The 13834-nt window shown below is 53.0% G+C and overlaps 1 protein-coding gene across 5 annotated transcripts in view; it reads left to right on the top strand.

The window, feature by feature from the left end:
• Positions 1–8000: 8000 nt before the first annotated feature.
• Positions 8001–13834, top strand: part of PCSK6 (proprotein convertase subtilisin/kexin type 6) — a 190256-nt gene continuing 184422 nt past the window's right edge. For all 5 annotated transcript variants that reach the window (XM_060293711.1, XM_060293713.1, XM_060293712.1 and 2 more), the window contains exon 1: positions 8001–8291. In XM_060293711.1, coding sequence (XP_060149694.1) covers positions 8001–8291 — 291 coding nt within the window. The remainder of the gene's footprint in view (positions 8292–13834) is intronic.

Genomic DNA, 13834 nt, shown 5'->3' with positions numbered 1-13834 from the left:
CTGCAGAGAGCCATGAGGCTTGGCTGGTCGTAACAGCGGGAGCGTCTCTCCTCTGCTTTCCACTTCTCTTGGCATTAAGTCCAAATTCTTGCCAGGGCTGGTGAAGCTGCCCCAGCCTGGCCTCGTGTCCCTTCTCAGGCCACCCTCCTTTCACTATCAATGCCCCTGCCCCTTTGTTTCTCTTCTAGCTCTCCCACCACACCACCTTCCTCCTGCCTCAGGGCCTTTGCACATGCCGACCAACTGCCAGGCGCTTTGCCTGGAGCCGGGTGATACGGGGGGTGGGGGAGTCGGTGTTAATGTCGGGTTGCCCCTCCCTTCCCCATCTCAGCTCTTCCATCATCCATGTCACCAGTTCCCTCCACTGTAAACACTTGGTGCAGTCTCTGTTTTCCTACTTAGACCTGACTGATGTCTGCTCATCTAGGTATTTCCTGTTTATTTCTTTGAGCTCAGCTTAAAAGTCACTTCCTCCGGGAAGCTCAAACCATCCAGTTCAATGCTCTTCCAATATCTGACCAACGGGCTGTGCATGGTGGGTGTGGAGGCTGGCGTGGGTTGTAAGGAACCTCTGGGGCTGCAAGGACTTTGGTTTTGCTCTGTTTGAGCCTGGAAGGGCTCTAAGCTGGGGAGTGGCCTGTGTGACTCTGTTTCACATGATCCCCCGTGTTGAGGGCTGATTCAAGGGGCAAGGGCAGAATAGGGAGGGCATTTAGGAGACTGCTGAGTTATACCAGGGGACATGTGAGCGTGGCCTGGCCCAGGGCGGTAGCAGTGGGAGTGGTGAGAAGTACTCAGGCTCTGGATGGATTTCCAAGGTAGAAATGACCAGATTCCCTGAGAGCCTAGACTCGGGGAGGGGTCAAGGGGGCTGCAGGCTTTGGGGCTGCCCTTTACCATGATAGGAAATCTGGGGGTGGGTTAGGGGGCTGGGAAGAGCAGGAGCTCAGTTTGTGTGATGAGCCTTAGACGCAGAGGGGAGATGTCTTCAGTGTCTGGAGCTCAGGTGTGACGTCCAAGCTGGTGACACAGGTTGGGAACCATCAGCTGGTAATGGGCACCCGCAATGATGAAAATGACTGATGTCTCCGGTTGGGCGGTAGAGGTGGGTGGGCGGGGGAGAGGGAGGAAGCCCAGAACTGGGGCTTGGGGCCCTTGATGCTAAGAACCAGCAGTGGAGACTGAGGAGCAGCCTCTGTGCTGGGGGGACCAGCGCGGTGGGGAGGGGTGTCCCGGAGGCCACGTGGGAAAGGCTTCAGGGATGAGTGGTCACACGCTGCAGGAAGGGCTCGGGGGACCAGGGCTGAGAACTGGCCCCTGGCCTCTAGCCACCCGGGGCAGTGGTGACAGCAAGCAGGGTGTGGCTTCAGGCAGTGAGGGGTGATCTGATTGGCATGGGTTTGAGAGCGCCAGAGAGAAACTGAGACACTGGGTGGAGAAAACTTTTTGAGAGTTTTGTTTTCCTATAAAGGGAGGAAGAAAAATGGGAGGGTAGCTGGAGAGTTCGCTGTTGTTGCTGTTTTAAAGATGCTGGAATCACAGCAGCAAAGAGAGAACTCAGCAGCTGGTGCAGGGACACCCTTGAAGAACCACATGGCGGGGCTGGGGGGGCGGCGGGCGCAGGGGGGCGCCCAGGAAGGGAGTGGGTTCCTTGGCAGGAGCGGGGCCCCCTCGGGCAGCAGGGTTGGGAGACAGAGCCCACGGGTGCAGTGGGAGAGGACGGTTTTCCCTGAGAACCTGATGAAGAAAGACGCGGGGCCTCGGGAGAGTGAGGGTGGGCACAGGGTGGGAGGTGGAGAAAGGAGCATGGGGATTTGCACGACTGCGGAGGTGTGGATGGTGCATGTCAGGGAGACGGGTGGCTGGTTCTCCATCCGCCGTCGGCTGCGGTCGCAGGTGCCGACTCAACGGAGAGCCAGGCGCAGAGTGACCCTTAGGTGAAGAGCCAGGTGACCTTCTCCAGGGCCTGGGGTGGGGGGTGAGGGAGCCTGTTTAGGGTGGGGGGCGGGGCGCTGGGAAACGTGCAGATGAGGAGAAGGATCTGGGAGAGGAAAAGATGAGTGTGCTTAATTGCCAGAGCAGGAGCCCACGGGGTGGGGGTGGGGGTGGGAGGGTTCCCTGAGGAACCAGGGAGGGGCAGCTTGGGGGGGCGGGGGGACAGAGGAGTGACCGACCGCGTTGCTGCCTCCGGCTGCAGCAGCCAGTTCCTCTGCTGCACCCAGCCCGGCCCCTGAGATGCACGTTCCCCATTATCTCTTTATACACTCGGGTTCCCGAGACAATGGTTGTCTAGAAAGGACTGGATTTCGAGCTCTTCTCTCCAGCTTGTGCCTCGCTCAATTTGCAGAGGGGGGGGGGGCGGAGCCCAAGTTCCTAATTTATTCTCACTTGGAAAGAGTGCTCAGGCAACGAAGCCAAAACTCATCCTGGCATCAAAGGAATGATGTCCTCACCCAGGAATAAGACGCAGATCCCGCTGCCCGTCTGCTGGGCTCGGGTAAAATGCAGTGCGATCCTGAGGGTCTGCTTGGCATGGGTGGGGGGACTCTTCCTTCCCTCCCTCCTCCTTTGTGTTCTTCCTTTCAATAAATATGCATTTGCAGTCTGAATCTATATGAAGGTGATGGAATAGAAAGGGAGGGGAGGAGATGGTAGGCCCAGCCAGCAGCCTTCCTGGACCAGCGTCTTGCTAGCAGATCTCTGATTTTGCTCAGTCTGGGGCGGTGATGTTTCCCCAGGAGGAAAACCAAGACTGATGCAAACCAACGTGGGTGACCCCGCTTACTCTGTCAATGATTACCTGGGAGGGGGAGGGTTTGTGATCCAGTTCGGGTCAGTGGGGCCTGAGGTGAAATGGACTGGACATTGGGTGTGTTCCCCTAAGGAGATGAGACAGTCAGGAGAGGGAAGGTCGCTCCTGCCATTCCTTCCTTGGAGGCCATCTTGAGATGCCCCAGTGTGGGGCAGTTGTCTCTGTCCGTGAGGAGAAGGCCAGGCAAAGGACAGGAAGGCTATCTTGAGCCCTGCTGTCACTGAGCTGCTGAATTAACAACCCTGGATCCAGCTCACACCAAATTCCTGTTCATGGGATAGTGAGTCATCTTTATTGTCCACGTGCCTTTTACTTGGATATTCCAGTACTTGTAACCAGAGGCATCCTAACTGCTGCGGCAAGGAGAAAGTAAACCATTGTGGTTTTCTATCACATGGGGCGCGGAGCCTCCTGGGAGCCAAGGCAAGAAGGGAAAACAGAGAAATGGCAAAGCTTTCATTCTTAGTTGGGAAGAGCTTCTGAGGGAGTTTCAGCTGTTTTGCTCCTAAATTCCTTGTTTGACACTAAATTTTTGCCTGGGAGTTTATGAAAGGAACACTGAGATACATAATTGCTAGATTCAGGATAATTGTTTTGCAGGAGAAGCAGTTTTCACAAGACTCTTAAGACAACGAGGATCTAGGTATAAAGGGAGAGTCTAACCAGAGAGGCAAAGAGTGGGTGGGAGTGGGGTGGGCAGAGAGCTGCTCCACGCACCCCGCAAGATGGTCAACCCCCCACCTCGAAAGGAGTAAAGCCCAATATGAATCAGAGCCCACACTGAGGAGATGATGAGATAAACTGGCAATAACACAGAGTGGAAGGTAGAGCAAGACGGAAAGGGAAGACCCCTGACCCACCAGAGCGAGAAGGATTTGGGGTGAAAAGACTTGGAGTCATTTGGGGGACCCCTGGTTTGTAGAAGCCCTGGGCCTGGATGCTTTCTCGGGACCGGAGGTGGGGGTGGGGTGAGGAGACGGGGTGTGTGTGGAAGGGGTGGAAGGAGGCAGTGGTCTACTCTTCTGCGGGCCCACTCTCATCACAGGCCCACTCGCTATGTGGCGTCTGTGTCAGCATCTCCTGTCCCCCAGGCTAGGGACCATGTGTGTTATCCAGGCTTGGTGTCAGGGCTGTCAGCTCTACAGAATGCGTCCTATCGGGCATCACACCTCTGAATGCTGTGTAGTCTAAACCATCCAGGTGTTCTCCTGAGAGAAGGGTAGAATTTGAAAATTCACACTAACCAGGCGATGGGAGACCTTTGCTTTGCCAAAGGAGTCAAAACAGATTTTCATTAAAAACACGGCACTTTCTGTACCTCTGCTGTAGAATGTTAATAGATGCCACAAAAAGAAACATCAGAGCCATTTGAGAGAGTCAAATAGGCATCTCTACTGCAATACGTCTTGGAGGCATTAATGCCATATTCACCAAATCCAAGAGACATCCTTAAGTGGAAGATGCGTCAGGAGTTGACATATTACTGAGAAAGCAAAAGTGTCCAAGTTGGGAAGTGTCATGGGGACTCTTCCATTCATGTGCCAGTGAAAGGCTGCACCGTTGGTGCAGGAGAAGATGAGAAATAAACCCACCACCAGAGAGGGACAGCAGGGAGCCCCCTGGCCTGTCCCCTGGCCATGGTGGAGGCAGGGAGAAATGCTTGTACTGATCATTTGAACCATAAGGTGGTTCTCAGCTGGGGGTCACACCACCCATGTGGTCCCCAAGGGGTCTCAGGAGCTGTGTCCCAGACCACTGGGGGGAGCAAACACAAATCCTCTCAGGAAGAAGTCAATTTCGGTCAATTTCGGTCCAGGCCAGTGGTGATCACAAGACACTGGACTGTGAGATTTTCCCCGATTTCAGGGATGTTAAGATGTGAGGAAATGTGCAACTAGACCTGGTGGAAGGACAGGACATTTATGTGCCCGTGAACCCCACAGAGGGACAGCGTGTGCAGCCTTGCCCATCTTACCCCACTGGACGCTCCTGGTGCCCGGCGGCAGCAGTGGTCACCGGTATCACCATTTGCGCAGCGTGTACTTGGTGCCAGGCTGGGCAAGGGGCTTGGCCCCCGTCAGCTTTGACTGGCTCCACAGATCCTCTGCATTTTGGCAGAGGATACTGGAATAGCTTTGCCCGGGGTTGCACACAAGTGGCAGGGAAGCTCTGCTGAGTGCGTGCTCTTCTCCCACATCCTGAAGGTGGTGCCCATCAGACGTTCTTTGAGGGATGCCACCCCAACCTAAACCTACCGAACCTAGCACACTTCCGAAGTTTTAGAAAACTTCCCTTCAGAAGTTTTAGAAAATGCTAATACAAAGATGTGATATTTATGCTAGTATCTTCCCAAATCAGACAAGAGGAGGTGGCATCACTGGGAAGATGTTACTGAATTACAGTGTGTTCTCATGCCCACCATTGATCCCTTCACAGCAAGTACAGGATTACACAGCTGGGCCCAAGGGGTGCCCAGTGCTGCCCGGACCACTTGATAGCAGAAGACTTCACATAGCCACTTGGGGTGTGTTGAAACAGAATTTGATCCAGAAATTGCCTCCTTCCGAAGTGGTTAAGATTCCACGCTTCCAGTGCAGGGTGTGTGGGTTCTATCCCTGGTCAGGGAACTAAGATCCCACATGCCGTGTAGTGTGACCAAAAAATAATTTTAAAAAATAATAATAAAATTTAAAAAAAAAAACGAAAAATTTCCTGGCTCCAGTCACCTTTGTGGTCTATGTCCTGTCCATCCGCAGGCCTGCTGACCTCAGACTAGGGAAGCAGCAGGCCCCCCACCCCCGTCCCTACAGAGCTGTGTGGCCCTCAAGGGCCATCTGGAGAGCTGGAGCTGGAGTGAGTGGTAAACCCCCTCCCTACAGGAAGACGAGGCAGGTCTTATTGCAGATCCAGTCACAGTGCAAAGGGCTGGTCCTTCTGGGATCAAGCTGTCCTGTCACCTTGTAAATCAATGAGCAACCCACAGCAGGTGCTTTAAGATGTTCATTTTGGGAAGCTGGGCTCCCGACAAAATTGAAGCCAAGATATTGTCTGGGCACATCCACAGTAAATGTAAAGTTTACCCCAAATGAGCAGATCTATTAATAAAATAAATTCGGATCCCTCCAAATAAAAATTCAGATGCATTTTAGTCTCCTCTCAGTTCAGTGGGCTGAATCCCTTAATCTACTAAATTATTATGGAAAAACCCTTATCTCTATCTGTCAAAATCACTGCTGCTTTGGCAGTATCCTCTGGGGACACATGAGCCGCTTCATAATAACTTAGACTATGTGCATTGTAGCCTTAGCTTGAAGAGGGTCACGTACTTGAAGGAGTACAACACAAGGTCCAGGACAGGGTCGAGGGACAGTCTGGCCAACAGGGGCCAGAAAGGTGACAAGTGTATTGCTGGTAAGTGACAGAGGGAGGCCTTTAATCCAGTGTCCCTCCTCTGTGGGCAGCCAGGGTGGCATTGGGAAGAGACAGGCTGTGGGTTCTGGGTACTGTTTCTGCCCTGTCAGGGCAGTGCGATTTCCCGCAGGGCAGCCCAGCCTGTGCTAGGGCCTCTGTCTCTCACGTGGGCAGGGTGAGGCCATCTGCAGGAGGGAAACTCAGGGCCTGCATTCTGCATCGTGGGCTGAGCCCACTTGGCCAGGGGAGGAAAGGGAGGACAAACTGCATTTAGTGCAGAAAAGGGAAGAAAGTGTGGGAATTCAGTCCCCAGGTTCCAGAGGGGCCCCTGGCAGGAGCACTTGTGAACCAGAATTTGGCTGGTCCCTGTTCTCCCACCTCCACTGGGGTGACTCACGCCAGCAGAAAGGATGAATCATGTGGGTTATGAAACCGAAGGGCTCCTGAGAGGGAGGCTGGAAAGGACCCGGGGAAGCCATCGGCATGGGTCCTGCTCTGTCCCCACCTGCTCCTGCCCCTCATCACCGACCTTCCACCTGCCACGCCACAGTCTCGCACAGTGAGCTCTCTACAGCAGCCCGAAGGCAAGGGGCTGCTCCTGGAGACAGACCATCAGGGCACGATTCCCTTCCCACCTCAAGGCCTTCCTGGCCTAGTTTTTGTTTCTTCACCAGCCGGTAGTAATCAGGGTAATAAAGGCTTGCTTTCCACATGTGGCCAGTTGGGACCAACACCCCTTGGGAGGAATGGGAGAAGAGATCCTGCCATTCACCTGTTGCAGGTGTGAACCTTTCTGCAGCTCTCCAGGTGCACCAAATAAGTCTCTGTTGGATTCTAGGCTGCTCCAGGCAGCAGGGGCCAAGTTGATTCCACTTACTTTCCCACTGATTGGCCCCAGGTCAGCGGGAGCTTTTAAGAGTCTACACAGCTAGTGATCACCTACCATGCGGCAGGCTCTGCGCTCATATAAACATTTATCAACATCCGATTGCAAGGCCAGCGCTCACGTCATGCCCTAAACAGCCCCACGGGGTAGATAACTACTGTCACCCGCTATCACAGGTGGAGCCCTCTGCTCAGAAAGGACAGCAACTTGCCCAGGATCACACAGCTAGGAACTGGACAGCTCGGGATCCACAGCACCGTCTACCCCCCAGTGGGCTGCAACCTGGGGGCTGTCCCCCGAGGTTCCTCCCGAAGCCAGCTAATCTGCCAAACGTCTTTGCCCCCCTCACCAAGCCCCTTCCATCAGGCCTAGCTCTGAACGGGCCCTGACCTGTCTTTCCTTGTGGCTTCTTGCCCCAGAATCCAGGACCTAGGGCGAGCCGCTTGTCTCACGCAGGGACGAGCAAGAGCAAGGCCTCGCACGCAGGTCAAAACACCATCAGGCAAATGAGGCCCCCAGGCTGCCCTACCAGAGGGGGGCGCCGGCCCCCAGCCCGCCAGGCTGGGAACGGGACTCACCTGAGACGACCCGGGCCCTCCCGGACGCCAGTGGAACGCGTGTCCCGAGGGTCCCCGAAGTCTGCGGGAAGTTCCAGGCGGGAGCTTCGCCCCGGGCTCGCGAAGGTGGGGTGCGGGCCGCTGAGCGCGGGCCAGGGCGCCGCCGGGCCGCGCGGGCGGGAACGCGCGGCGGCCGTCCCCTCCTCCCTCGCTCCCGCCCGCAGCGGCGGCGGCGGCGGCGGCGGCGCTTCTCCGGCGCGGAGCGGCTTTAAAAGGCGGCACCCCACCCCCTGGCGCACTCGCCGCTCGGGCGCCGAGCGAGCCTGCCGTTGCCATGCCTCCGCGCGCGCCGCCCGCGCCAGGGCCCCGGCCGCCGCCCCGGGCCCCCGCCGCCGCCTGGGACGCGGACACCGACACGGACACGGCCGGCGCCGGCGGGCCCGGGCTCCGGCCGCTCGCGCCGCGCCCCTGGCGCTGGCTGCTGCTGCTCGCGCTGCCCGCCGCCTGCTCCGCGCCGCCGCCGCCGCGCCCCGTCTACACCAACCACTGGGCGGTGCAAGTGCTGGGCGGCCCGGCCGCCGCGGACCGCGTGGCCGCGGCGCACGGCTACCTCAACTTGGGCCAGGTGAGTGCGACCGGCCCGCGCGCCCGAAACTTTACCGGCCTCCGGCGGGCGCGGCGCGAGGGGCCGCCCTGCAGGGAGTCGCCTGGGAGCGCGGCGCGCGGGGCCCTCGGCGGGGACGCCGGGGCAGGCCCGGCGCTACGGGGTCAGCGCCCCGGGTGCGGGCACCTGCCTAGCCGCGCGGGAGGAGAGCCCGTGGCGGGAGCCGTCCTCCGTGTCCCCCGAGCTTGTCCCGCCGCCGACCCCGGCCTCTCCGCGCCGGGCCCTCTGACGTCGACGGGCCGCGCGGGGCTCAGGAACCTGTGCGCGGGGCTCAGGAACTTGTGCGCGCGCCGGAGGGGCAGGCGGCTGCGGGGGTGACGTGCGCTCCCTAGGTGTCCGCGACTCCCGGAGGGAGGGCGGCTGGTGCCTGCGCCCGGGAGGCGCGGGACCGGGCAGTCGCGTCGAGGGTCGGAGGCTGCGGTCCCGCGTTTGAAACCCCTCCAGGCTTCTGGCGGCGACGGCGGGGGTGGAGGGAGTTGGCTTTGTTTCTGGGTCTCCGCGCGGGGTTCTGATGGTAGTTTTCTGCGGACCAGATGTATGACCTTAGGCAAGTCACTTCCCGTCTTCTCCATCTGTCCGGACAGTGACAGTGCGTACGTGCGCAGTGGTTGCGACGATCCTGTGTTTTCTGGCCGCAGGGCACCTGCCGGGTCTGACCCTGGCCGGGGAGCCAGGCGTCCTCCCGTGGCCTCGCCCTCAGGACTGCTGTCAGTTAGCAAGAGGGGACAAACTCCGGGCACAGAGGCTGCATAACTCCAAAGGACCTCGGTGGCAGGTCCCTTTTTCCAGCTCCAACCCTGCAGGGTGGCAGTGGGGCAGGTTGATCCTGATTTATGGCGGGGGGAGGGGCCGCAGCAGGCTCAAATGTGCGGTCCTACCAGTGGACCTCTCTGTGCAGTGAACAAGTCTCCTACAAACTACACACTTAGAGGATCAAATGGAGTGACAGGGACGCGCGCGCTCATAACTCAAGCCCTACTGCCAAGTGGCGTTAAATTTAGTTTCATCGTTATCCGTGACAGAAGCCAGCAAAGTGTGGTGCGGCCCTAATGTAAATGACATCTCTTTGCATCCTGAGTCTAGTCCAGATGCTGCTAATGTGAGATGTGCCACCTTTGGGAAAAGTGGATTCTACCTGTTTCAGCTGTACTTCACACCACAGGTTAGAGTGTGTCTGAAAGAACCCATCACATCCTTTGTATATCTTTTTTAGTTGTATTTTGACCACTCAAGTCTGTCCAAACATCCTGTGATTTAAGATTTGCCTTTGGGTAGCACTGGCTTCAATTCTCCCTGTGGTTCCTAAGTCTCCCTGGTTCACGGTCCAGACTGAAGAAGGGGCTCCTCAGGGTCCATCCGGCGCCTTGCTTGCCCTGTTGGCTTAGGGCCCCAGCTCCTGCTAAACTTGGCTGCTCTGCCCAGATGGTCCAGCAATTTGTCTTCCGCTAGAAGTGATTCTTAAATGGCGTGGTAAATTACAAATTACAAAGTGCCTGGGTTTCTGGCTCTTATAATTAAATGAGCAGAGGGGAACTGAAGTTGAGTGGAGAGCTCCTGGACATTGCAGGAGAGAGGCATCGTGACTCCCCCTCATGACTCCTGTCCTTGGGGATCAGAAATGCCAGTCCCCTGGCCACGCCCGATCTTTGAAACAACTGTCTGACTCACTGAGTTGCTTGTGCATGAAGTCCGCTGTCCTCACTTTGCCTGTGGGAGAGAAGTTTGCTCAGGGTGTGCACCCCTCCACCCGGGACCTTCTGGGGGAGCGTTTCAGGGTCTCCCCACTTGGTCCAGGGCAGCCAGGGTGGACTGCACACAACGTGGTCGCTCAGCCTGGTGGGCGTGCTTCTGGGCTGCCACTGGAGGCACTCTCAAACGGAGGGGCTGGTTGGTTTGGGATACGAGCTGTGTCAGGCAAGTGTGTGTGCGCGCGCATCCGCGCGCTTGCAGTTACTCAAAGAGGGCCTGTTATTCTTTATTCCCAAACCCGCTTTCCTGCCCACCTCCCCCAAGTGCATTGCTAATGTGGAAAAGGCCTGGAGCACTCCACCTTCTGCCTATTCACTAAGAACTCTTTAAAAACCTTATTTGCCTTTTTCAGCCAGGAGAATTTGTGACTCATAAATAAGATGTAGATATTATTAGCTTTGATTTATGGGTGAGTGAACTGCGGTGAAGCATGGGCTGGAAGCTGTTTGTGTTCACACAATAAGAGTGTGTCACCTCCAACAGTTGTGATTCGTCCACTTCGTCTCCTGCTACGTTCTCTGGTCCCGGGTCTCCTTTGGGCGACTCTTTCCCCCAACCCTTCATGGGCAGTTAGTGTTATGCCCGGTACCTGCCCTGACTCTTTTTCTCCCAAGTCTTTGCTGCGCTCAAGTTCTGGCTTGATTGCTTTACTTTCTTTCTTTCATACAACTGATAACCTGATTCTGTTTATTTTATGTGGTGCAAAGGTAAATTAGACCAATGGTTTTTCATCTTTCTTGAATCGTGGGTCCTTTTCAGAGTCTGATAAAGGCTCTGGATCCGCTCCATTTAAAAATATGCATCATCAGGAACAAGACAAATGAGCCTCTTTTGGCCCTGGGGGCCCCAGATAATGCAACACAATTTACAAAAAAAGGAATAAAAATTGGGAAGAGTCAAATGTCACTCTTGACAGATAACAAAATTAGCCACAAGGATAATCCGAGAGAACCTGGAGACCAACTAATGAGAGAGTTGAGTGGGTGCTTGATCAACAGGAGCTGCCCGACAGTGGCCACAGCTGCAAAGATGAGAGGAATTATAATTCCCTGCAGCATAGGCACTGTTAGAGACTTAGGAATAAATCTTACAGTAGCGCGAGACTTGCGTGGAGAAGATTACAAAACATTTAAAGAAGCATTAGGAGAAAGAAGGCCTGAATGATGGAGAGACAGATTATGTTCTTGATGGGAGGGCTGACTGTCACAGGTCCCCTGAATTAACGTGTAAATTGAGTGTCGTCTAGTTGTGATACCGATAGGTTTTGTTTTCTTTTTAAGCCAGGTATGAGCTATTTATTTATTTTTGATTTTGACAGTTTGGGAATTTTTATCTTTTAATAGTGGAATTTGACATATTGACATTTACTGTTCAAACCATGTGGTATTCATTTTTTTTAACAAAGTATTTTTTTAATTAAAAAATTATTTTAACATCTTTATTGGAGTATAATTGCTTTACAATGATGTGTTAGTTTTCTGCTTTGTAACAAAGTGAATCAGCTATACATATACATATATCCCCATATCTTCTCCCTCTTGCATCTCCCTGCCATCCTCCCTATCCCACACCTCTAGGGGTCACAAAGCACCGAGCTGATCTCCCTGTGCTATGCGGCTGCTTCCCACTAGCTATCTGTTTTACATTTGGTAGTGTATATATGTCCATGCCACTCTCTCACTTCGTCCCAGCTTACCCTTCCCCCTCCCCGTGTCCTCAAGTCCATTTTCTATGTCTGCATCTTTGTTCCTGTCCTGTCCCTAGGTTCATCAGAACCATCTTCTGTTTTAGATTCCATATATATGTGTTAGCATCTGGTATTTGTTTTTCTCTTTCTGACTTATTTCACTATGTATGACAGATTCTAGGTCCATCCACCTCACTACAAATAACTCAATTTCATTTCTTTTTATGGCTGAGTAATATTCCATTGTATATATGTGCCACATCTTTTTTCTCCATTCATCTGAAGATATATAGATTGCCAACAAACACATGAAAGGATGCTCAACGTCACTAATCATTAGAGAAATGCAAATCAAAACTGCAATGAGGTATCACCTCACACCAGTCAGAAGGCCATCATCAAAAAATCTGCAAACAATAAATGCTGGAGAGGGTGTGGAGAAAAGGGAACCCTCTTGCACTGTTGGTGGGAATGTAAATTGATACAGCTACTATGGAGAACAGTATGGAGGTTCCTTAAAAAACTAAAAATAGAACTACCGTATGACCCAGCAATCCCACTACTGGGCATATACCCTGAGAAAACCATAATTCAAAAAGAATCATGTACCACAATGCTCACTGCAGCTCTGCTTCCGATAGCCAGGACATGGAAGCAACCTAAGTGCTGATAGGTTTTGATATGGAGTATGAAATCACACAAAGGAAGAGTAGGGTCTTGGAATACCAGAGACAACTCTGAGAAGGGAGATGGGCAGCGTCTCTGCCACCATAAGCCTTGGTGATCACAGCAGCTCCGCCTTGGCCCAGTGATGGTCTGGTCCATTGGTGGAGTTGACTCCAACCCAGGCATATGTGGGAGCTTGTATGTAAGCAGAAGAGGCTCATGTGGATGGGAAGTCTGGGCAGTTCAGTAAACGGCGCTGAGAGGGCCGACTCTGCAGGGAAGGGCAGCCAGACCCTCACCTCACACTCCATAACAACAAACTCCAGATGGAATGAGAGCCTGAATGTGTAACTGACATGGAAGGCCTTTATGACATAGGGAAAGGAAAGGATTCCTTTTTTAAAAAAAAACTTATTTTACTGAATTATAGTTGATTTTCAGTGTTGTGTTAATTTCTGCTCTACAGCAGAGTGATTCACTTATATATACATTCTTTTTCATACTCTTTTTTTTCCCTTATGGTTTATCCCAGGAGATTGGTTATAGTTCACTGTGCTATACAGCAAGACCTTGTCGTTTATCCAACCTATGTATAATCGTTTGCCTCTGCTAACCCCAAACTCCCAATCCATCCCTCCCCCACCTCCCGCCTCCTTGGCAACCACCAGTCTGTTTTCTATGTCTGTGAGTCTGTTTCTGTTTCGTAGATAAGTTCATTTGTGTGATATTTTAGATTCTACATATAAGTGATATCATATGGTATTTGTCTTTCTCTTTCTGACTTACTTAGTATGATAATCTCTAGGTCCATCCCTGTTGCTGCAAGCGGCATTACTTCATTCTTGTTTTATGGCTGAGTAATATTCCATTGTATATATGTACCACATCTTCTTTATCCATTCTTTTGTTGATGGACATTTAGGTTGTTTCTGTGTCTTGGCTATTGTGAATAGTGCTGCTACGAATATAGGGGTGCATGTATCTTTTTGAATTAGAGTTTTGTCCAGATGAATGCCCAGGAGTGGGATTGCTGGATCATATGGTAGTTCTATTTTTAGTTTTTTGAGGAACCTCCATACTGTTCTCCATACTGGCTGTACCAATTTACATTCCCACCAACAGCGTAGGAGAGTTGAGAAAGGAAAAGATTTCTTAAACAAGATGCGAAAAGATCAAATAAAAAAGGGAAGAGATTGATCCATTAAAAAAGTTCTGTATAATAAAGGCTTCATAACAGTTGAAAAGCAAATAAGAGAGTAGGAAAAGTATTTATAACATATAACAGATTAATGCCTAGATTATTTAAAAAGTTATAAATCAATAAGAAAAAGGATAAATGCCAGGTAGAAAAACGGGGAGGCATATGAATAGGGAATTGAATGAAAAGGAAACCCGGATGAGA

This window comes from Globicephala melas, chromosome 2 (assembly GCF_963455315.2).
Source record: "Globicephala melas chromosome 2, mGloMel1.2, whole genome shotgun sequence".
Classification (NCBI taxonomy): Eukaryota; Metazoa; Chordata; class Mammalia; order Artiodactyla; family Delphinidae; genus Globicephala; species Globicephala melas.
Note: the sequence above shows the minus strand (reverse complement) of the source record. Positions and strands in the feature narration are given on the sequence as shown.